This window comes from Gymnoscopelus microlampas (genome assembly GCF_963454915.1).
Source record: "Gymnoscopelus microlampas genome assembly, chromosome: 13".
NCBI classification, from domain to species: domain Eukaryota; kingdom Metazoa; phylum Chordata; class Actinopteri; order Myctophiformes; family Myctophidae; genus Gymnoscopelus; species Gymnoscopelus microlampas.
Window position 1 is genome coordinate 31,760,802 of NC_139950.1, and position 26,220 is coordinate 31,787,021.

At 40.7% G+C, this 26,220-nt stretch overlaps 2 protein-coding genes across 2 annotated transcripts in view; both read right to left on the reverse strand.

Annotated features, from left to right (window-relative positions):
- Window positions 1-10: 10 nt before the first annotated feature.
- rgs17 (regulator of G protein signaling 17) overlaps window positions 11-26,220 on the reverse strand; it is a 385,251-nt gene continuing 359,041 nt past the window's right edge. The window contains exon 6 of the transcript XR_014602133.1: window positions 11-3,136. The gene's annotated coding sequence lies outside the window, so the exon portion shown is untranslated. The remainder of the gene's footprint in view (window positions 3,137-26,220) is intronic.
- Window positions 827-5,768, reverse strand: LOC311059184 (SLC35A4 upstream microprotein-like). Its single transcript, XM_084076876.1, has 3 exons — window positions 5,714-5,768; window positions 4,695-4,793; window positions 827-3,578 (listed from the first exon to the last, which is right to left on the reverse strand). The coding sequence occupies exons 1-3, from the start codon at window positions 5,726-5,728 to the stop codon at window positions 3,381-3,383; spliced, it is 312 nt and encodes a 103-aa protein (XP_083933002.1). The 5' UTR covers window positions 5,729-5,768; the 3' UTR covers window positions 827-3,380.

Below are 26,220 nucleotides of genomic sequence, written 5' to 3' on the forward strand. Positions count from 1 at the left end.
GCAAACCACATACATGTACTTCATTTTTATTTAACATATAAACTATTAAGGCCAGTTTTAATGATTGTCAATAACACCATTTGTGCATTTGAGAAAGCATGAGATGAATACCGTTCCACAATATAGTAGGGCCTAAAAGCTATATATTGTACTATTAAAATGACAATTAGCCTACCAAATTAAAGGGTCATTAAATGAACAATTATGTTCCACAGCTGTAACACAGTTTACAGACAGTGTATAGAAAACACATGACGAAAATAGTACTAAGTAAGTACAGTAGGTCGGAGAGGCTTGTTGTCGGTATCAGCCAGAGCTGAAAAATGAATCAAATTAAAAAAAAGATGAACACCACACGTGATAAAGAAAGCTACATAACTCAGTTGTATGAGTTGTCAATGCTGTCACAGATCTTAACATCAACTCTCCTTTCCTGGTAAAGTGGACAATGAGAAGAGTATGAGCTCAAACTGAGCTGAATTATGATTATTCTATGGCTTTACTCTCTGGTTCCTTTTGGATGTGCGTGTCAACCACAGACTGTAGGTGTCAGCAGTAATATAAATTTAATGTGTTAACAACTTGGTACTAATGGCACCTTATGGCTGTCATTTGAAAACTGTTCCTCCAGATTTAACATTTCCTTGGTTCTTCTTCCCTCAAGGGTACACACAGTAAAATCGTCAGCATAAGATCTAAAATTAAATAAGGATTGTACAGTGTACATGGTCTGTGATGCATAAGATACATTCCATCATTTGAGCAACATTAACCATGCCAATCCTAATGTATGATTGAAAAAAGAAAAAGGTCATTAAAGCAATACTTCCCCCTAAAATAATCACACATTTTGGAGAAACTGCTTTCAGATAGCAGCGATAAGCATACAGCTGTATTTTTTTCTCAATAGCTCCAGATACAGTACATTTTAAATACATAACTTGTGTCCATATACAGTACTTTAAAATGAACAACAAATAATTCTAATGTCTGACATAATTATGTCAGAGGTGCGATGGGCTTTACATTTTATACATACTGTAAATCTGTCCATTCACTCCTTACAACACAGTGCACACCATAATATTAGGGTAAACAATAAACTATCAACCAATCTCAACCAACCTCTTTGAAGGAACATAATATTGCACTAACTGACATTTGTTTGTCAGTTTAATTTTAGTTTGAATCAAAGGGTAGACCCAGAGCTGCACATGGTAGGGCTCCAATCTCTTTGGCTTTAGTAATGTTTACAGACAGTAATGTTTACAGAGCGTGATGAGGTGTCCTATTTGGATGAAAATACATTTGACTGCAATTATTGTACCTCGCAACTGTAAGGTTTACAGAGAAACAGAGTCTTAGAAGCTACCACCTTCCTACTACTGTACATCATTTTGTAATAGTCCACATTAAAAACGCATTTTGCCCCAAGACCCACCATCAGTTAATTTGGCCTACTGGTCCTGGGAATCTAAATACTTCTGTACTAGAAAATGTAAGAGACAAAATAATTTCCAGCATAAAGGGTCAACTTTCATATAACAGACTATTGCACATAAAAGTATGAGATGATTCGAGGCACGCAGCCCTAGGCATTTTTCTTTTACAAAAAGCTTACCCCTATCCCACATCTGTGTTGTTAAACCCCTCAAACAGTGCAATTAAAAATAACAAGACATTAGCATTTGACAATGGGTACAACTTCCAGCCACTTTCATCCACTGGTACCAGCATTAATTAAAATGCTTGATCCATGACATAGAATTAAAACTACCTGGACAAATATTTTCTTGTTTGTAGACATGTTGAGGACAGGTCTGCAGAAAGGCCAGTTTTGTGCGTGACTATTAATGACCTACAGAGATGTGCACTAGGGCTGGGACAATAACCGCAATACCAAAATACAGTGGTTATGCAATGCATAATGTGGGGTTGAGCTAACTTCCGCAATTTACTTATCTTTTTTACTTATTTTTTGCTGGTTAATGTTACAGGAGTGCATATAGTGTGTGAAATAAAAACGTACGGTAAGCTTACCATAAGCTATCAAAGTAAGCTTACCTTAAGTTATTATTCCTGAGATAATTTCAGTCCTCATGCTGCCAATGTACAAGTGCAATGCACCGTGGGGTTGTAGATCGGCTATTTCGCAAGCGACACTGCCATAGAACGTAAACAAATACAAAGTAAATCAGGCTTCAGAATCGAAGCGCAGTATTGATGATATGATCATTTATTATACCAGTGGCAGCGCCGTTCTGAAAAGAAATGGATTACAGCTGACAACAGCTTCACTATGAGACTCTGGGACAAGCTGGGCTGTGTTACTTTTTTACCCCCACTTTTTCATACCGTCCCAGCCCTAATGTGGACATTAAATGTGAAAATGTTTTACCAAAGGAAAATAAAGCTACAGTCTCACCTGCAGACATCCTTTCAAATAAAGCAATGGGAACAAATTGCAAAGTGCACAAACAAGTTTGTTGTTGAAACAGTGAGCAGAAATATATAATTTGACAATGTTAAAAAGTTTTAGTTATAATAATTGACTGGCTAATTGTAATAAGTGCACTTAAAGTCTAAACCATTTTCATATAATCAGCGAACCATAAAAGCTTAATTTCTCTAGTTTGCCATTGCGTTAGCAGCCAGGCCACTGAGTAGTCATTTCTACACAAACTTTCCAAAGTGTGAAATGACTTCCAGCAGAGCAGCACTGTGCAAAAGATTAAATACATTTTTCATGAGAACCTTAATTATCCAAAACGCAATCACTGACCGAATCCAAAAGTAACACTTTGATTAGACTTTACAGGGCGTTTTAGAATATCTACTGTATTATTCATGCATAATATTTTAATCAGTTTGGCTTGGGTAATTAGTGTATTAAGCGTTCTTCCAGCTACTTTAAACTACTTCTATTCCTAAATCATTTAGATAAACAAGGTTCAAATGTGATCATACTGTAAACTGTAACATCGTTGCTGTTGGGCAGAAACCTCGTTATCTCCATATTTCAACTTTTTATGTTTTTACCTTAGATAAAAAGTACTACAATTATTTCAAAACTATCGTTACTAAATCTAAATTATTGATACAAAAGCCCTATTTTATACTTAGGCTAATAGCCTATCTACAAGCTTGTAGATCTGCCATTTTGAAAAAGTATAATACATTTTGAATCATTTTAGTACTTTTTCAGTAGTTTGATACTGTAAGTTTTGATCCCAATACTTTTAAGTACATTTTTGAATACAGGCCCTTTTTAATTTATAACAGGGTATTATTATATTGTGGTATTGCTACTTTTACTTAGGTAAAAAAATCGAGTACTTTTTCCACCACTGCCATTTTCCATAATAGACTCTGGTTCTCCTTTATTTGCTGCGTCCTCTCAAGCTGTTGAAGTAATCTTTGAGCGTCTGTTCCATGTTGGGCACAGCGTAGTTCTGCGCCGCGTAGATCCCTGTGCAGGTCCCTATGGCAACGCCCATTAGCGCTGATGAGCGGAGCCTGGCAATGATGTACCCTGCAAATAAACCCTTGAGGAAAGGAGATGCCAGCACACTGCCGCCCTGGAGGAGAGATAGAGATGGAGAGGAAAGGAGAGGAATTGACAGAATTAAATAAAGACAGGGGCAGGAGGTATGGTAGGAATAAGAGAGAAAGGGTCACTAAACATAATGAACAATTCATAACATTCAGTCTGTGATTGCCTGCTACACCTGCAACCACTCTGACACTACTGTATATAAAGACCTTCCACAGCGATACTAGGTATGCCTACTGTACATAGTAAAAACTTTAGTGTTTGTTATTTTAAAGGTGCTCCAAGTGATACTTCTTAGTTAAAGTTATATATTTTGAAAGTAATCATTGCCATAGATAGTGTTTGTTCAATAACAGGGGTCTCCCTGTCTCTCCAGCCCTTTAGTAAACATATATATGAAACGTGTACATCTTCAGGGACACACACCAATTTCATCCAATCAGGAGAGATACCCTGTTTATTAGATTCAATTTCCAAGTTCATTTGTTTATCATGTATGAGTTATCTCTCCTGATTGGATGAAATTGGTATAGTAAGTATCTTGGGAACCAACGGTTTCCGAGCCATGTGGCCAACAGGGCAGGAGCCTATCTCCTGTTTCTGTAGCGTGAGACTTGATGTACAAGTACACCCCCTGGACATGATGCTAATAGTATGTCACAGGGACTTACCCCAAATCCAACCCGTGATGCTGAGTGCCAAGCAGGGAGGCATTGTGTCCAATTTTTATACTGTAGGTATGACCTGGCCGGAGATTAAACCCCGACAACCCAATCTCAGGGCGGACGCTCTAACCACAAGGCCACTGAGCTGGTTATAAACTGAAATTGAAATTAAATTAATTTCCCAAACTTAAAATGTATTTTCAGTTCACTTAAGAGCTGGAGAGACAGTGAAACTCCTGTTACAGACCTAACACTCAATGGCAATGATTAGTAATTGTTATGTAAAGCTGTTTAACATGTTATTTAAACAAAATAACATCACTCACAGCACCTTTAACTCTTACAGTGTAGAAGTGTAACCAAATTGATCTGTACGGGTCCATTTGGTTAGATTTGTACACTCTCAAGTGTTAAATAAAAAAAAAACATTCAGGATGTTACAGTGTAGCCTTGGTTATTGTAGTACTGCGTCTTACTGGAGGGATCCCGGCCTCTATTTCATTCTCCACTCGTTTCTGGATATCCTCAAGTTGATCTTTCAGTTCCACCAGGTCCTTCAACTGGCTGAGAGGACTCTGATTGCGTGCAAACACACACACACACACACACACACACACACACACACACACACACACACACACACACACACACACACACACACACACACAGGGTTATCAGTTAAGCAAAACTATCGATAAGAAAGTATTCACTTGGAAAATAATAATACTAACTAATAATAACTTGGATAGTTAGAGTCCATATAAGTTCTAGTCAAATGGGAATTCAGCTAAATGTTTTGGGTCAAAGTACTGTACCTAACAGTAGTGTTAAATGTATTACTGTATATTATATCATATATCAACACGATATCATGCTCATTATTGTGGTAGTCCCAAAAATGTGTCAAACCAATCGTTGTGCTATTGTCACAAAATTGACAGAAATTGCATTCATCACAAATGTTTTCGTGATAGGGTACCATCTCCCAACTAAAACTGAATCTACAATAACTTAATTAAAACCAGGATGCCCCAAACAAAACACAATCCAAAGTTTATTTCAATTATTTAAAAACAAAAGCTTATAAGTTAGCTGTCAGTTATAACTGAAAGCTAAACTGTAAAAACAAATAAGAAAAAATGACACAAGATAGCTACAATATATAGCCTCAGTTTCTATGGGTTATAGAATCTAATAATAAATGATAAATTAAACAATTTGGCCCATCATGTGCACACTATGATCAGCAGAACATGCTTTTAAGTATTATTATGATCAGTGTGCATACAGTAGGTAGCATTAGGAAGCTAACAGGCTGTTTTGCAGTGTTTCTCTGGTCAAAATAACATTAGGCTTCAGGCAACCTAACAGAATGACTCATGGTAAAATAGTTGAATGACAAGAAAGTATCATGGTCCAGTTAGAACAGTTAAACAGTGAAAATTAATGGTTATATGTCAAAGTGAGCTATGACAGTAGCCACTTGACCACCAACCTTGTCATCCGCCATGATTTCTGTACTCGTGTGTTGATATTGCGTGCTGCTTCCTTCTTCCTCCTTTGCTTATGCTCAGGAGAGATGCATGGACTGGTTGATACTGCCATCTATCGTTCAACAAGGGCACGATTTTTGCTCATACCGTCACCTTCTTAAACTAATGGCCTAGTCATGTTTTGAGGAAAATTATATTTTTGTCTAAGTCAGCTCCTCATGACACTGGCCATCTGCCTATCTTCCTCCCCTTTTAGTATAATGGCCTATCTCCTTAGTGTGACTTGGGCCAAAATAGGCAATTCTTTTGGCCTAATTAAGTCACATGTTTTGTGACTTAGGCCAAAAAAATTGCCTACATAGTCTGGAAAAAATCAGTAAATCATTTGCCCTATATCAGGTTTAATCATATTTAAATCTATTTCAATCTCTTATTTCAACCTTGAACAAATAGATGTAAATATAAATTATGTACAAACAGGGGGTGGGGGAGGGTAGATACTACATTAAGTATCAAATAAGTTAAATGCATACGCATACCCTCATATCATATATAAGTAATTTAAATAAAAATTATTGTAAGTAATACATCAGAATCATAATAGGTTTGGTTTTGTAATACATTCTTTTGAGAACATTTTTTGAGCAGGCAAATATAGGACTGACTTGCAACAGTGTGGCTAGAAGTGGCGCTGGTTTAAGGAGCTAGCAATGCATATGGACCATAGAGTTAAAAATAAGATATGGACACTCCCGTCTATGCCTATCGTCCAAATTCAAGTAAAGTTTCAACACGCCAACAGCAAAAGCTATCACAGAGGAGAGTGGAGTGGACACACAGTATGCGGGATACTAAACAATTAAGGCGTTGACTTCTACACTAGGTAGGACACGTTATTATGTTTACAAATTACAAGTCTATGCTACTGGTTGTTGTCAGTGTGAGCTTCGACAGTTGTGTGCTCAAATGAAAACATATAGTGCATGTGTATTAAGTGTGGTGGTCACTGGTCAGTAGCCTAACTAATTTGATGTGCTGTATAATAGTTTGTTTTCATGGCAATCTGTCAGTGGTGTGGTGGAGCAGCAAGCTGTTTAGTCCGGGAGTCATGGGGCTTAACGTGGTTTCGTCGGTAAAAGTTTTTTTCTCAACTGATTCTTGCTGCTGGGGGTCCCCTCTTAAGGATTCAAGAGGGTGCCCGGTGAAATCCCTTGAGCATTTTTTATTATTAACCCCTTAATGCCCAAAACACAAACAATTCACCCAAAATAGACTTCTATAGTATTTCATGCAAAATACTTGATCTAATTGCTTAAAATTTGCTTTCTACAGTGTGTATCCATGTAAGTGGATGTGTACAGTGCATTAGATTTAATATTTGTAAACTTTTAAATATTAACCCCTTCATTCCCAGAACAACTTAATATTTAAACTGTGATATTGTGAAATAGAACATGTACAGAAATCAAATCAAATGCATCAGATCTGCTTTCTACTAAGTCTAATAGTGGACCTGGTCATGTTTCCTTTTGGATGAATGCATATTAACCCTTTGAGGCCAACCGTCATTAACCCTTAAATGCCCAAAACAAAAAAACGTTTTTTATGGCATTTTATGCAAAAATATTGATTTAGCGCATAAAATGTGATTTCTACAGTGTTTATCAATGAACGTGGATGTGTAAAATTTTGTTTTTTGATTTCACATTAGAACATTTCATAGATATTAACTCCTTCACACCCGAAGCACCAAAATCCATTAAAAATGTTGATTTATGACATGTTATGCACAGTAAATCAATTCAAATGCTTCAAATTAGCTGTATAAGAAATTAATAATGTTTATGTGGAAGTGGTCATATACAGCATATCCCATATTAAGGTCCAATGATACCAACTAACCACATTTTCCTGAGACACCAGAATCAGAGACAAGAACCAAGTTTAAAGGAATTTATAAAAGAAAAAGGAAAGAATCCTATCTAAAACTGTCTTGAGCATCCTACAACATAACAGTGACAGGACAATGTGCATGGCAAACCATGTACTCTGCAGCTGCATTTTTTGGAATTGCATGGGTTGTCAGTTTTGCAGCCACATTTAATCATTTGCAAAATGTAGTCTGGGGCAGGTTTGCAACCTTCAGGTAGAGTGGTTGGGCTCAGTGACCTGTTAGTTATGTCTTTTTCCCATCCAAACTTCACTGGGTCGCATGCTGGTGGAAGATACCCGTCAACGGACGCTGCTTGCAGCCTGCGGGCCCGACCAGGCGCGGAGGGACCACGTGCGGAGAGGCCTCGGTGGCCTGTCCTCCGCACTCCTCCGCGGCCGACCCCGGCCTAGCGAGACCGAGACGCACAGTCTGACCTAGTTGCCCTGCCACGGACCGCCTGAGGGCCCCCGCTGTCGGCCTCGCCTCAAGCCCCATCACACGGCTCGGCGAGGAGATCCGTATGCGGCGGGGGCGCAAAGGCGCGCTCCGGAGACTCCGTTTCTCAAACCCTGCTTGCGTCGCGTACTCCGGCGACCGACCAAACAGCTGCGTACCGGGCCACGGGCGCCGATCCCCCGTAACATGCCGTCGACCTGGCTAGGGGGCAAAGGAGGAAGTGGTGACCGTCATAGTGCACGCCGCCGGGAGACTATACCTCCGAGATTCCGCGGCCGGCTCCGGTCAACTCCCCCGTGTCCTGTCTATCCGTATCCCGTTTGATAGGCCGTGTGTTCTTTGTGGCGTACCTATCGTCGGTGTCCTTTCACTGGTTCCGCTTTTTGCGTCCAGACACCATGATTTGACGGTAAGGTACAAATCCAGTAAATGATACCTGGGAGAGCTCTAACCCGCGTGCGGTGCGGTGCCACTTTGCCCGGTGCAAACCGGTTATCGTGGACCAGCGCCGGGCGTTGGTTAACTTTTCCTGTGGGCTCTGTTCGTTCAGGGCCCTCTCACGTGCCGGCCGGACCAATCACATGCTAAGCAGACACAAAGAACTGAACATGCCAAGCGAGAACCCGGGACGTGGGAGACAGCAGGTTCGGGGGCGTAAGCACCGGCGTTGGACCGTGGAGGAGGTCAACGAGCTACGAGTTCTTATGAACCGTCCCAGAGATACCTGGTCGTGGAAGTCCGTGGCTAAAGACCTGGGGCGGGGGAGGACGGAGGAGCAGGTGAGGGGTAAGGCTTGTAGCCTTGAAAAGGCTGACCGTGCAAGAGGCGGTCGTCCCCCAGTCGTGCTGGATGATGAAACACTCGTCCTGACACGATTCCGTTACAGCCCGCGTTGATGAAACAGGCGCTTCGACGTCTTGTAGAAGACGCGGGTATTGATGGGGTCAGACTGGGGGAAGACTCCGACCTCTTTTTGAAGATTGAAGAGTGTTCGGTGCGATCCATTGAAGCCAAAGCTAACTGGCTAATTAGTAGCCTGGGGTCTCCGCCGAAACAGTTGCGTCGCCAGAGAGAGATAAGTGGAGAAGTGCCTGGCAGAAGGGGCAGTTGCCTGCAAATGTTTCACCGCCGGGTGTTTCTGAGGCGGCTGTACCACTGTGATAGGAAGCGGTTAGCCAAAACTGTCCTAGACGGGGACAATGTTATCGGGTGTCCGATACCCATGCATGGAATACATCGTTTCTACCAAAATGCTTGGGGGCTAGAGCGACCGTTTCTTGGACTGGGCCATTTCCGTTCCTTCGGTGGGGCTGACAATACTATCCTCGGCGATTTGATCTCGGGTGAAGAGGTTCACTCTTGTCTCCAGCGCATGCAGAATGGCAAAGCGGCCGGTCCCGACGGTATCACTCGTTCTGAGTTGCTACTATGGGACCCTGACGGCTCGCAACTCGCGCACATCTACTCATCGTGGTTGGTCGCTGGCTATGTCCCCCAGTGCCTGAAGCGGTGCCGTACGACGCTTATCCCTAAAAGTGATGACCCCGCCAAGCTAGTCCTACTTGGCAACTGGAGGCCCATTACCATCGCCTCGGTGATTATCGGTCTCTTTTCCCGTATCCTCGACGGGCGAATGAGAGCCGCCTGCCCCTTACACCCTCGACAGCGGGGGTTCATTCCCTCGTCTGGCTGCTCGGAGAACTTGATGTTACTCGAGTCAGCGTTAAAGCACAGTAAGGGGCAGGGCAAACCTTTGGGCGTGGTGTTCATCGATTTCCAAAAAGCGCTCGATACGGTCTCGCATCAACACCTCCGGGCGGTGCTGGAGGGGCGGGGTCTCGACCGGCACATGGCGGACGTAATCTTTGCGGGCTACGATGGATGTACGACGAGGGTCAGGTGTGGGGAAGGGACATCACCAGAAATGAAGGTGGGTGTGAAACAAGGTTATTTCCTTGTCTCCCCTACTTTTCAATCTAGCGGTTGATCCATTAATCACCACTATCGAACGCGAAGGGCGGGGATTCTCCTTCGGGGATGTCTCCGTGGTGGCGATGGCGTTTGCTGACGATCTAGCATTGTTTAGTGACTCAAAGGAAGGCATGCGGAGAAACTTGAACATTCTGGGGGCTTTCTGACAACTTACCGGCATGCGGGTTAACGCCAGTAAGTGTCATGGGTTCTTTATCGAAAAGAAGGGCGGCCGGCTGACCTACAATGTTAACACCGATTGGGCCTTTGACGGTGAGCGGTTGCACCTGATCGATCCTGCTGGTTACGAGAAATATCTCGGCCTCAGAGTGAGCCCGCTTGATGGTTTTTCGGCTCCGGCCTGCGAAGCCTCGATCTCCGCGTGGAGTGACAGGATCGGCAGGGCACCCCTCGATCCCCGAATGAAGTTTGATCTGTTGAACCGCTTTGCCCTACCGAGGGTTCTTTACGCCGCGGATCACATAGGCACCGCCCCCACACCCTTGAGGGATGTAGACAAGGCTATCCGGGTCAGAGTGAGGGAGTGGTTCCGCTTGCATCAATCGTCTAGCAACGGGATCCTCTACTCAAGCAATTCCGATGGCGGCATCGGCCTCTTGCAGCTCCGCTCGGTTGTCTCTGCAGCCCAGGCCCGCCGAGCCTTCCGACTCAGAATCAGAATCAGAATCAAACTTTATTGTCACATCACATTACTCGGGTTGTCCAATGACAAGGTTATCCGGAAGGTGGCTCGCGCGGTTATTGGGGCGGATAAGTTGAGGCAGTGGTGGCTTAGGGCTGGGGGAATATATATATATATATATATTTTTAATGTTTTTTTCTTTTCTTTTTCCCCCCCAGGGGAATATGTTCTGTAGATATTTTTGTGCAGGATGCTCAATATGGAAGGCCTGAAAGGGTTAATGTGCATTCATCCAAAAGGAAACAAGTTCCACTGTTGAAAGCAGTTCTAATGCATTTGATTTGATTTGATTTATGTGCATGTACAATATCACAGTTTAAAGATTATGTTGTTCTGGGCAGGAAGGGGTTAATATTAAAACATGCATAAATATTAAATCTAATGCACTGTACACATCCACTTACATGGATACACACTGTAGAAACCAAATTTAAGCATTTAGATCAAGTATTTTGCATGAAATACCATAGAAGTCTATTTTGGGTGAATTTTTAGTGTTTTGGGCATTAAGGGGTTAATAATAAAAAATGCCCAAGGGATTTCACTGGGCACCCTCTTGAATCCTTAAGAGGGGACCCCCAGCAGCAAGAATCAGTTGAGAAAAAAACTTTTACCGACGAAACCACGTTCAGCCAAAAATCACCCTTTGACTCCCGGACTAGTTGTGCAGCCTTTCTTTTTGAGCTTTGCACTACGTACACGTGTGTGTGTGTGTGTGTGTGTGTGTGTGTGTGTGTGTGTGTGTGTGTGCGCACTCAGGCAAAGCAAATTTACGGATTAAGCAAATAAAAGTATTTTTTCATGGATCATTATTGGCCCAATTGCTTGTATAAAAAAAGCTTGTTCATAGTATTATTTAGTTTTGAAAATATTGATGAATGAACTTCAAAGGGCACTGTAGATCTAGACCAAAGCCAACACCTGCCAATCATCACAAAACCATCTAATTTAGTTGGTAAAAAAGGATGTGGCTTGCAACACAGTTGGCCTCAAATAAATGAGCATCTGTCCATTCTTAATAAGCTTGTAAGTTACTTTTAATACAGGCGTTGGAAACTGTTAAACGTCTATCCCCCTTTCGAATAGACTTTTAACAGCTTTCAACATCTAACAGTCCTTGTAGTTGGCTATATTGTTTTTTCTGCCGGTTCATCATCCAAATCTTCTTGATTGTCATCATCCTCATCTTCATCATCACCATCTTCATCTCATCGTGACATCACGATTCTTCAGTTCTAATGTACTGTACGTGGACCCCATAATTGCTGTTACCTTTCGGATCCTATATGTACAGTTTTCTGTTTTGTAAAATAACATACACAATAGACCAACCACCGCACATTGGTTCTCCTGCTGAGCAGAAAATTAAGAAACTCTTTAACAAAACCTCTCACATTATCTCCATTCTAAGCTGTGGGCTTAGAGAGTCTTCAGGTTAAATGCCCCACCACCATTATTTCCCACATAATGTTTAAGTCCAGCCACATTGTTCCATCCTCATTAGTGTGACATGCCTTTGTCAAGCAGGAGAGTGTGCACACACACAGACACACACTCACTCACTCTCTCTCTCTCTCTCTCACAACTTTAGCTAGGTGGTATCTTAAAGCTCTGGTTCTAATTTTGTATTGTAATGTAAAATTTAGTATGTATGTTATCACACATTCTACCAAGCTTTTCTGTTCCTTCGCAAATATGCCAGCCATGTGTAGTTAATACACTGCACACAGACCACTCTGTGTCTCCTGGCTGAGTTAATTAAGCATCAGAGGATTGACTGTGGTTTCTTTTCTTCACTCTGTGCAGTATGGAGGATCTTTAATGGCACTGGAGAGTTTGGCTAGTCGTGTGTGTGTGTGTGTGTGTGTGTGTGTGTGTGTGTGTGTGTGTGTGTGTGTGTGTGTGTGTGTGTGTGTGTGTGTGTGTGTGTGTGTGTGTGTGTGTGTGTGTGTGTGTGTGTGTGTGTGTGTGTGTGTGAGAGGGGGGGGGGGGTGAGAGAGTCTATAATTAAGGAGAAGAGACTTACAGTCACAACAATTCACCACACAATTAATGAACACAAAACTAATGAGGGTCATGCTTGAAATGCAAAGAGCAAGTTCAGTGAGGAAACTCTTTGCAGTTGCTGCTGCAGCTCCACATTTCTATTCTCAACCACCAATCCCATTTAAATGGGGATGTTTGCTTTGCTCAGTTGCTTGGTTGCTACATTGTCTCACTGTTGCCCTTTGAGGAATTGCTGCCTACTTTCCACCACCCCTCGATAACACCTGTTGTATTGGATATGCTTTTATTTACTATATGGGGGAATTCAGAAAGCCTCCTTTTTGGTGGGGGAAATGTGTGCTCACTCAGAGAACTTAAATGCAGATCAATTAATTTATATATTCATTAAAAAATATGTTAATTTAATCAGTGAGTTGTCCTGACTGAATTAGATTCTAGCAAAAATAATGACCTTTTCCTATTCATTATTATCATTGATAAGCATATTTTCATTGGAACATTTGAACAGGGTTACATGATAAATATGTCCTCATATTAGGCCTTCCATTTAAGGCTGGAATGAAAAGGTTATTGATAATTGTGTGTGACAAGGAGACAATAGCTTTGAATAATAAGTAGAGAGAAAGACTGAGAGAAAACATTACTGTAGACATACTGTAGATAATAATCAACTAGACAATAGACTTAATTTATATAGAAAATACTGTATAAAGCATCTGAGAGAGAAAAAGAAAAGTGCCATATGAATAAATGGGCTGCAAGAGTAAAAGTGTCTTAACAGATTGCTTGAAATGTTAATTCTGCCGGAGTAGCCGTGATCCTGTAGGTCACTTAATGTCAATAAGTGCCCAAAGCCGCCCACTTATCTGTTATCAAACAATACTGCTGCTTCATCCTTGTCCAACTTTTCAACACAGCTTAGTAGAAGTTTAGGGGTACTTTCTTGGCTGCAGGGCATAAAGGCAGTTAATCCTTTCATTCATTGGAGCACACAGTGTCCATTAACCTTCCTCTATTCATAGAAAGCACACAGCGAGCCAGATATGGGACATAAAATGTAAAAACCTATTAAAGCGGAAACAAAAGAGACCATGCAGATATTATTTTGTCAGATCTCTGCACTTCACTTTGGATTTTTTCTTTACTGAAACAGGTAGGGTAGATGAAAGAAGAAGTGTAGGAGAGGCACAGGAAAGAAGGCTCTGGATTTTATCAGAGGCCATGAATGAGATAACGGAGATAACTGCTCCACTATCTCTGGATACAGCTGCATTGGTTTTTGGGTTGGTTGAATTATTGTCGCATTGCCCTATGGACTGCAGACAGTTAAGGGCATTCAGGAGGTATAGAGGTAAGGTCCTTTTTGGTTCTTTGCTGTCGATCGTTTCTGGGGGTGCGATTGAAGGGTTGGTATTGATTTTGGCTAAGGCAGGTTTGGCTGAGTAATGTTTGGATGCCATTGTGAAGGACAGGTCATAGAGGCACACACAGTCCAACCATTACTATGATTGGTTTTTGGGACTGTAATCACTGTATGTTTCTGTGTGGAAGCTGTGAGTTTAGACTGTCATTTTGAGTTGTGGAGACAATTAACAAATTGTATCACAACCCCACTGTTCTACCAAAGTATTTGGATTGAGCAGTGAACTGAATAATATAAGGCAGTAATAACATAATGAAATGTGTCATTCTTGATTGATTCTTCACCACATATAGCTATGTTTGCCCTCTTGTTCGCCTTGAGCTGTGTGAACAACAGTGAAGAACCTGGGTTTGGTGTCACTCCACCTTAAACAATAATTTTATCAGTGGCTACTACAGAGATGAGAGAGACATGCAGAAAAAGCAATTAAACGGAGAGACTTTTAGTACAAGTATCTAGGGACAGCAGGTAAGATGGGTACATTAATAATCATTCAGTAGTGTGGCTGCAGTTTGCTATGAAATAGCCAGACAGGTGTTCAGAGATGCATTAATTGTCCCAGGCTAAAAGGCATGGCCGAGCCACATGTTTTGCACCCTGTCCGTCCGTCCGTGTGTGTCTGTGTGTGAACAGCTAATCTTCGGCACCGTTGGCTTGATCGCAGCAAAACTGTACACTCCCTGCATGCCAGAGCAGAACCTCTGCCCCACATTTTTCACATGGGCCTGTTATAGTGCCACCAGGAGGCCGATTTTTACAGAACCTTTTTTTATATTACTCCTACAAATTGTCCAAACATCACACAAAGCGGTTCACATTATCTCTATAGTCAAGTGATCAAGAAGATGGATCCGTCTGATTTTCCATATTCCATCCTGATAGGTGAATTCCAAACATTGCTGGCCCACACAACCTACCTGACCTGGCGGAGACCTGTGCTCCGAGGAGCACTTTTTCTAGTTTGATGTTCTTTAATCACAAGTAGTTTGAGTACAACATGAGTGTCTGTGCCAAGTACACCTGGTGTTAATTTAATTACCGAGTTAAAATGTGTACACTCTCAAGAAGAGTTAAATCAACACTGGATTTACTGTGTATTCAAGTATGCCAGCCACCTGCAGAGGAAATAAGTACTCAAATGAAAATAGGATGAGATAAGATGAATCTTTATTAATCCCCATATCCCCATATTACGTCCTGGGCACGACGATAAACTGCAACCGCAGGCTGCAGAGAGGTAGCCCCTTACCTCAGCAAGGGCCCTTTGGCAAAGGAAATGTCCCTACTGACAGACCTGGTCCTTCTGCATGCTTGTATGGTACGTCCGATGGTACCCAGTCTAGCCAACACATCGGATAGGAGAGGGAAACTCTGATTCCAAACCACCTGCTGCCTGGCAGGTCATTCCTCTTAGGAACAGGCTAGGAGAAGGCAACTCTGACCCCAAAATCCACCTGCTGCCTTGTAGGCTAGGTCTTTTTAGGCAAAGGCTAGGAGATGCCCACTCCGAATAACAAAGCTGCACCTTCTTGGGCCGCCCTACACGTGGCAGTTTCTGCACCTGTTGGGCAATGACCCTCTGAAGGCGAGAGGGTGGTGAGAGGACTGCACGACCGCTCAACACCTAAAACAATCTTTGTGCTGGTAAGACATGCAGGTATCCTGCCTAAGGCACCTGACATCCACACCAGCCCACACATTTGTTTGTTCCATTAGTAAAAGTATGTACATGTACCGTGGCAAAGAAAAAGTAAAATAGAGGAATCAACAACTTCACAAGGCCGCATGAATTATGTTATATTCTTGGCACCCAAGAGGATAGTGGACATACAGTATGGCACAATTCTGGCACATTTGCTCATGGACTACTACAGGACTACTACACTAAGCTACCACAATAGATGCCTGCTCAGGATAACATATATTATCCATATACCCACTGTGTAGGCTGGCTGACACTGTGTACATATATCAGACTCATATCAATAGTCTACATATCGATTTATGGATGATGGATGATGTATATGTTCATATTACTTATAGCTGCACTTGGACTGGATGCTCAGCCTTAAGCCTCATAACCCTTCCCCTGAAAACAAGTATGCGGCCTCAAACCTGTTCACTTTTTAAGCAATCTGGGAACACATCTGTTCTTCAGAGATTACTTTTTAAGTGACGTTGTCTAATGCTGGTTTTGTGCTTTGCTTTACATTGTTTTGTTGTGCTGTGTTTTTGTATTGTGTTGTTCCCTTATTATATTGTATTGTGTTTTGTACGTAGTGTTGCCCTGTGTTACAGTACATGATTTTGTTACATAACATATTACGTGTTGTATTGCTCCATTCTATGTTGTGTGGCATACATTTCATTACAGTGGAGTGAGTGGACTGTGCCATCTTGTACTCATGCTGCCTATCAGGGAATAATACTTTCTCTTTGCATTGTCAACACGTAATCCACTAATTGAATTGTGTGGCTCGCAGGGTTTATCATGTGCTTCTTAGAGGGAAGTAGTGATGCTGTCTTTTGTTAGGCTTCCTTACAGCTTTAATATTGCGTCTTGTCTGGGAGCGAAATCCTTGGTGAGGCGATTCTTCAAATTAAGGCATACAGACAGGATGCTTTGGGCACAGCTTATTAATGTTCTACATAATGAATGAATGAATGTTCTGCCTGAATAATAGCCAAACACCTTGACAACAACATGGATTGTATAAAAGTCTAACCCGCGAGACTAAAGCATACAGACTGCAACACATACTGTGCAGAGGCAGGGATGTTGGCAATTATGTATTTTATCAACCAGGGTATAACACAATTTGGCATCCACTGACAAAATATGCAATACACAAATACAGATAACAACAGTTTGTGGAAAATCAAGTTAAGTGGATTGATTCACCTGTGGTGACGGACGGTGGGTCCGAAACATTCTTTAAGCTGAATTAAAGTTTATTAAATAACACCTCTTCTGTCAAGTGGAATCACATTAGATAGATAGATAATGGATACCTTTATTGATCATGTGAGAGACATTCAGGCACCAGAGAGTGAGACAGTACTGCAGTTTAAATTACTGGTACAGATACAGGGCATTTAGAAGTACAGTAAGATGCATGCAGGTAGAGTAACATCCTATATTAAAATTGGCTAAACCGCCTGTAGGGCAGGCGGGCAGGTGGACCTCTGACATCACTCTGACTCAGCCATAACCATATAAGGAGTTCCCAATGCAGCTACGCCCAAATATGGAGTGTGTTCTAACCTAAACGTGTCATCATGGCATCAGCCGCAAACAAATCAGTCAGCTCCATATACGGGCACAAAACGGGGAATGCCTATATATGGGCATATACTGATGACATCAGCGATCTCCTTACTGTATATGGGCATAAAAGGGACAAGGATACAAGTATACAACGTTACAAACACTATACACATTCTTTTGAATTGTCTTTGTATGAGGTTAAAATACCAGTTGGTCAGACATAGTTAGAAATCTGGGCTCCATGAGAACATAATCCCATTGGTCCCCCTTATCAAACACTACAATTTCTAAACCGTTGCATATTTGAGGGCCCAATGCTCACTGGGGCTCGTTTCCTAATGCTCACCACCAATGGACAGGGATGCTACCTTGTGTTGTAAAAAGATTCATGGTCCTGTGAGCAGATGATATAGACCTCCATGTAATGTGATTCTGAAATAAAATACCAAGCTAGCTCAAGGTGGATTTGTGGCTTAAAGGTCACTTTGAACCAATACGGTTTCATCAAAGGGATTCCTAAACGTGGGTAATGCATTTCTTTATGGCTAAATTGGAAATCCTCTTTATGCCTCTGCCGGCTAACCCAAGCCATGCGGTGAGGAATTATGTTTTCCAGTTGTCCGTACATCTGTCCATGCATACATTATGTATGTACAGTACATGGACGTACGACGCACAAGATCGAAACTGTTCTCTCGAACTAGGAATGACAAGTCATTCGCATTCATAGTCAGTCAATTCTGACTATTGTGTTGAGCTTAAAAGTAGGATTAGGAATCAATGTGTTAGAATTCATATTTTATCTTTATTACATAAACTGGCACCATATTTTAAAACTCGAATGGTCTGAAAGATGAGATGTATTACATTTACTTACAGTACGTTCAACTCAAAGGGACCAATAGTGTGAAAAGAGTTGGACGTCCCAACACAAGCTGGGACGTTGTAGTCTAGTAGTTTGCATTTGCAAGATGCGTTGTAATACAGTATGGAGATCATTTTAATGATTCTTTAAAAACCCTTGAGGAGTATGTTTTTATATTCATAATGTTCTATTAATCAGTTTTCAATTAGAATTCATTGGAATGCATTCTAGATCACACTGACCATATACTCCTCAAAGTTAAGTCAAAGTTACATCATGGGTGGTTGTTCATGCATAGTAAAATCCTCAGCGTTAATGTATCCATTTGTAACTGACAGTGTACAGTACAAATGAAACAATAATGTACCCTTAAGGGACCATTTGGTTCCATTCGTACAATCTCAGTGTTAAACTAACATGAGAATTGTACTAGTGAGTCAAGCGTACATCAATCAAATAACATACCTACAGTAAAGACATCCAGATTCCAAAAGACAAAAAGGGGACCACACCTCCAAAAACCCATCCACATCTTCCTGCAAGTCATACTTAACTATTTAAACCCATTGACCTGAGTCCCCCAACTCGGCCCTCTCATTTTCGACTCGGGTCGACTCGGGTCGACTCGGCCCTCTCATTTTTTTTTCTCTCCACATAAAAATTACAATTATTTTCTTTTTTTATGTGCCAAAAATCTGAAAATATTAAATAATGTTCCATGTTCAGGACTCAGTTCTGAACACAGGACACAGTTGAATCAACCAGATACAAGATGTATATTATTATTTATCTTGTATATTTATCTGTATTATTATATTTTATTAGGATAATTATGCCAGGGTATTTTATTTATTACATAAATAATAATACTCCTGTTACATCTAATTAAGATGAGGTAAAACGAGGTAAACGTTTTTATATAAATTAACTTATAAGTTATGTTCAAGAACTCTGGGGAGAGTGAAGGCAGAGATTGAAATAAGTAATTTAATCTTGGCTATCTTTTCATTTAGTTGTTTCTGTGGGCGAAACAGATTAGACTTGGCCTGGGTTCTGCTCAGTTATCTGATTAGCCAGCATTCAGTATTCAGCTGGCATTCCCCTGATACACTGTGAGAAATGTCTATTAGATGTGGATAAAACAGTGAGAGGCGTGCATTTTCTTTCAAATACTATTATGACTCAGCATCAGTAAAATAGAATGTCACAAACTAAGAATGATGCACCACTGCAGAAGTCCCTGAATTAGCCATGGGTTAGCGTGATAGAGGGGTGGACAGAGTAAAGCCCAACAGAATGAAGTATCCTCCAATCTTTGTGAATAATGTTTTGTCTGAGGGAAACCTAGTTAAATACAGGAGCCCAATTCAAAAGTAGAATAAGGAAATATTCGTCATATTTAATGTATTTTGTAGGTTAAGAGAAGTCAATTTGGTCTGGTTGATGTGTCCCTCTCATTTCCCTAATATCTTAACTTAAGAAATATACACAGTCAGTTAAACAAGAAAGAATGACATAGATGTCATGATGGACGGCGCAGCCCCCCCCCCCCCCCCCCCCCCAAAAAGAAAATAGTTTTGGGGGTCCAAAAGCATGGGATGAAAAAAAAAAAAAAAAAAAGGAGGTCCGCGTTCCCCCCCCCCCCCCCCTAGGGGTCCCTGGAGACCCTTGGGGGTCCCTGGGGGTGACCTACAGACACGGCGAAGGAAAACTGTAAAGCCACAGCCATGCATGCAAGATGTTGCACATGAACTCTGCAGCCGCACTGAGCAGAGATGCTCATAGGCCTGCGTCCTGCGTCGCTGACGCACAATATTGTGAAAGGACGCATTCATGACACCGTCGTGGCGTCCATGGGACGCACTAGAGTTGTCACCAACAACAGAGAAAAATATAAAAATAATTTGCGATAAAATTATTAGTGCACGATAAGTATCGGCCCGATAATTATCGGTTCGATATCAGGAATTATGACGTCATCCTGATAAAACCGATAACATTAATAATAGCTCTGATAATATATAATATTTGTCAACTGTGATCTGCATGGACTCTCGGTTAGACACCGTTGTACTGGAGAAGTATAACTCTCGGTTAGACACCGTTGTACTGGAGAAGTATAACTCTCGGTTAGACACCGTTGTACTGGAGAAGTATAACTCTCGGTTAGACACCGTTGTAGTGTTGTGCTAGTGTTGTGCTAGTTACTGAAAACCAGTGACCAGTTACCAATGCCATTACTAGTTACTTCATTTAAAAGTAACTCAGTTACTTTACTAGTTACTTACACCAAAAAGTAATGCGTTACTGTGAAAAGTAACTTTGAAGTTACTTTAAAAAAAAAGGGCTCCCATTATTGCCCTTATAGCCTTCATTTCAGTACTGTTATTGCATTGGGGAATAATACAATCTGTTGATCAACTTGACATGCATTTGCATCACTGAACTCTGCTAAGCAATGTGGTATACCAGGGGTTGCGATATAGGATTGTAACCTGCTGGTCCCAATGTCCGGAATGAATCAAATTTATCAGACATCTGATAAAAAATACCGGTCATAATTATGTTGAAGCATTAATTACAATTAAGCAGGTGCGTAAATACAGCCTTAAGGTCCTTACACACCGGCGAAAATAGCGAATATACGCAAAATTCGGACTCGTTCTGAATAATTAAAAGACGCTTTTTTCGCTTCGCTTTTTCGCTTTTTCGCTCCATGTACGGAGCCATTGACTTTATAAGGTTTTTTAAAAAAAACGCATTATTCGCACGAAAAAATCGCCCCGGTGTGTAACAACCTTAACACTTAGGCCTACAGCATTATATTTTGGATTGAGCTATTTGAACATGAACCATGATGAACGAGTAATATACACATTTTATATACAGTAGCAGGGTCATCTTGCACAAATACATTAATTACCTACACTACCATTTGTGCCTGGCAATCTCCTTCTCACCCATTGACTTGCATGTTAAATGATGGCGTTTCCCCTTAAAAATAATCGATCATTTCAGGAGCAAGAGCTTAAAAATCTCTCCTAAATCTAGTCAACAAGGCCTGCAGTAGGCTATGCACTGGACAAATATGCATGACATTATTTCAATACACTAAAAAACAGTGGTGGAAAGTAACTAAGTACATTTACTCAAGTACTGTACTTAAGTACAATTTTGAGGTATCGGTACTTTACTTGAGTATTTCCAATTTCCAATACTTTTACTACTACTCCACTACATCTCAGAGGCAACTATTGTACTTTTACTCCACTACATTTATTTGAAAACTTTAGTTACTAGTTACTTTTCAGATATAAATTATGATATAATGAAACATACATTAACCACTTTAACCCTATTTTATACCTAGCCGATCTACAAGCTCGATCTGCTATTTTCAAATATTTAGTACTTTTACTTTTGGTACTTTAAGTACATTTTGATGCCAATACTTTTGTACTTTTACTCAAGTAAATTTTGAATTCTGGACTTTTACTTGTAACAAGAGTATTTATTGCAGTATTGGTGCTTTTACTTAAGTAAAGAATTTGAGTACTTTTTCCACCACTGCTAAAAACATGGGAAATGTTAGAGGGAGTAATAGCCATGGATACACGACGGTCGACTGTCACGATGTCCTGTTCAACAAGATTTCAAATGTATAAAAATCTTTGGAAAATAGCAGATCTACAAGCTTGTAAATCTGTTATTTTCAAATGGCAGATATGTGTAGGGCTGAAGTGGTTAATGTGTGTTTTGTTTATAATATTCTAGAGCTTAATCTACAAAGTAACTAGTAACTAAAGTTTTCAAATAATTGTAGTGGAGTAAAAGTATAATATTTGCCTCTGAGATGGAGTAGAAGTAAAAGTGTTGAAAATTGGAAATACTTTCCAATACTTTACTACTACTACTACTACTACTACTACTACTACTACTACTACTACTACTACTACTACTACTACTACTAATAATAATAATAATAGTAAAAAAAATACCTCAAAATTTTACTTAAAATTTTCCTAAGTACAGTACTTGAGTAAATGTAAAAAAAAAAAATCAGAAAAGGCCTATTTTCATTCCAGCTAATAAAATTCACAATATCGGTTGCATATCGGTTATCGGTGACCGATATAATCCAAACCTCTCTAAAATCGGTTATCGGTATCGGTCACAAAAATCCCTATCGGTCGGACTCTAATTACCAGTGATGTTACATGAAGGCCACTGTAAGACCTTATGTCGAAGGCCATATCCTGCCATGGCTATGTACATTCAGAGGAGAAAAACAATGCATGAGGTGGCATGAAAAGGTATTAAGCATTAACATGTACATCATTGAAGCTACTTTGTGTAGACGTGAATTGAAGTAATGCTGTTGTGTGGGTGGGTCTTTAAAAGTGAAGATGGGATGTGGTTTGCTGTAGGGAGGTATTGTGCTATTGAGATTTTTTTTTTAAAATGCATGTGTGTATCTATCTATCGATCTATCTATCTATCTATCTATCTATCTATCTATCTATCTATCTAACCCACCACGACAACAGATAAGTCATCTAGGCTTTTTTCATTTTTGTTATTTCATGTCATATGAAAGCAGGGAATCACAGCTACAAATACTTTTGTAAATACAGTATTCAATCAAAATACAAAATAGCAGATCTACAAGCTCACAAGGCGGCGACGCGTTGTGAGCTTGTAGATCTGCTATTTCATGACACATGTTTTGTTTGTAACTAGTGTTGCCATGTATAGTAATTATAAGCGACCTCGTTCTCTGTGAAGTTGCTTGCAAATATTACTAGTTGCTTTTTATTTGTTTTTATTATTTTGTTGTGAGCTTGTAGATCGGCTATTTCCAAATCGTCTATTTTCAAAAAGCCGATGCATATAGGTTTATAGTGCTCATATAGCCTAATAGTCACTTACATCTTTGGGCTTGTTTTCATTGACCTGGTTGCTTATTACTCTCTCGAAAATCTGGCAACCGTGTCATAGTTTATACCACCGAAGAAGAAAATGCGGAAGTGGTCGTCTTTACAAGGCCATGAAAAAGCATAATAACGTGGACTTGCGTCGATCAGTAAGTAATTAATAGCGGACAGTACTGTGTTTGGCTAAAAACAGTGTGTTTGGTAACCTCATACAAGCGCACTGTTATTTTCGATTCCACTTTTACCACACATTTAACCGTATTTACTCCAATTTGCAAATGTTCTTTGTGGTTTTGATTCCTGTGGAAATGTGTAGATTCAGGGTTAAGATGTCATGGGAAGAATGACTTAATTTTGTGATGCGACAAACATCCGTGTTTATGTGAAACTTGTGTGTTATTGCAAAGGAATTCCACGAGTGGTCTTGCACATGCGCAGTAAAGTTGTTTACATCTGAAAGAGCATTTCATCCCAGCATATGAGAACGACTGCACGTTGAATGCGAGCTGGTAAACAATTGTGCATGGAAAATGGTCATTTTGTGTGTTATTTTATTATACATGTTGTTTGCGTAGTTTTAATAGTATTTTCCATTTGTGTGTTTTCTGTTTACAGTTAAATAACCTACTGCAACAGCGACTTACAATGCTTATCTTTAGAACCCACTTTAAGGAGAGCTAATGTGTGTAGTTTCTCTTGGGCTGGCTGAGGCTATCAGATACTGTACCAAGTATTAGTAGTTTAGTAACCGTGTGTGTGTGTGTGTGTGTGTGTGTGTGTGTGTGTGTGTGTGTGTGTGTGTGTGTGTGTGTGTGTGTGTGTGTGTGTGTGTGTGTGTGTGTGTGTGTGTGTGTGTTAATAAATTACCAAAAGTCAGTATCGGTTTTGCGTGTTTTTATGTGTAGTTGTTGTGTTGTAGTTTGAGTGTTTTACGCCAAATCTACTACGTGTATTCGTCCCTGGACCGAAGGGAATAGCTTGAGTTAGGTTGAGCTCAGATATCGGTACAGTTATTTAACAGCCAGCCCGTGCGACGAGGAAAGTACGGAGATTGGTGTTGTTCACGTGAGGAGTGCTAGGCTAGCTCGACGTCGTGGGTCTCTTGTCGACGAGCGTCGTGGGAGAGGCGAAACGTAATCATCTCTGCCAAACCAACCCCCACGAGACGAGAGGGACTTCGGTTCCGAGTCGGACAAGCAACGTGGAGGACGTGCGGGAGAGCCAGCTGTTCATCAAAGAGCGGAGCAGAGCGGAGCGACCCATTCCGAGAGGAGGACGCGCTCGGTTGGCCGACAACAATTACCAAAGCAACATCATCATCAAAGAAATGTGTGCTTTTTGCAATGTGTGATTTTTGCATTTGACTGTGCTGTTGTCGGACGATGAGACGAATTAGTTTAGAACTGTGCATGATAGCACTGAAGGCTAACAATATTAAAATATTCTGTTACAAATGGTCCGGAATTCCACATGTAGCCTACTAGAGTTTCACAAGTACAAAAGTATTGGCTTCATAATGTACGTAAAGTATCAAATGTAAAAGTAGTCATTATGCACAATGTCCCATTTTCAAGTGGTAACATGTAGCCTAGCCTATAAAAAATATGTTTTAAACTGCCCATGTACAAGCTGACCTCATGGCACCAAAGCTAATTGTGTGTACGGGTATTTCAAGGGCTGGCAGAGAATAACGCTTAGTTTAAGTTGCGTTGTCAGCTCCACATCTGCTATTTGCAAACATTTTTGTACTTTGGGTACTATAAGCCCATTTAAATACTAATAGTTTTACTGAAGCACATTATTATCTCCGAATCCTTTCTCATCATGCAGTACTTGTACATTGCAGTATTGATACTTTTACTTAAGTAAAACATTCGATGACTTCTTTCCACCATGCCATTTCATTTATATTTGAATCACGTCAGTTTGCAATGCAATTCATAACTAAAGGTCTATAAACCTGTGTGATATAGTGACGTTATGAAGTACTGCTAACTGGGAAAGCAGCCCGTCCAGCAGGGGCCATTCACACACTCTCTATGTTGTCTTGACAATGACGTTGGCTGTAGTACCCCGGATGCGATGTTACAAACAGATGACCTGAATGTTGTGGTTATCCTATGCTAAACAACACATACAGTAACGTAAAAAGGAATACATAGGTTTGATGACAGGAAATTCATTTATATACTATTGCTATAAAACAACAAAGCTAGCCTACATGTTTAAGGTGACATTACACTTATGCTATTGTGCTCCACTATGTTTTCACATTTCAATGTGTAAACATACAGATGCATTTACTATGTCCATGTGTATGATGCGACAGATTGAATAGCATGTTATTGACTTCATTGATGCAAAACATTTTGTATAAGTGATTAATGTCCCTGAATGGGTTTGAGCCTTATTGTTGTTGTAATGTGTGAACATGATGGCGCTCACAAATTGTGCATTTTGAGACTCGGGCGGAATGCAGTGATTCCGTGCCGCCACGTTAATATTGGAGCGTCGGGTTTATATCCTTAACCCAGCCAGGTTGTGTAGCCTACATAACTCTCTATGACATAACTCCATAACATAGGACAAGCTACTGTAAGTTTGTAGACCTCAGTGTCCATGAAAAGAATGTCGGGGCTCCCGAAAATTATCTCGCAGAATCGCTGCTGCGCTGAAAATAGCAGATCCACAAGCTCACAACGCGTCGCAATGGGACCTGTTGTGAGCTTGTAGATCTGCTATTTTCAAATAGCCAACGCAGCCATGCAGATCTGCAAGCTTAACCGAGTGACTGTTAAAGCAGTTTGTTTAAATTACTTTATAAAATGTTATATTTTCACAGGGATTATTTATTAGTGTAGATATACATTTTGGAGTGGATATATGTGTCCAGATGCCTGTCAGACCGTCTGCGCCGCAGGTCTAAAATGGAATAAACGGGCGCAGGCA

What these genes read in the sequence shown, in the direction of transcription:
- LOC311059184 (XM_084076876.1), bottom strand. An exon ending in TAGAGGCCGGGATCCCTCCA is followed by an intron (nt 3,579 to 4,694) that starts GTAAGACGCAGT and finishes TCTCTCCTCCAG; the next exon opens with GGCGGCAGTGTGCTGGCATC.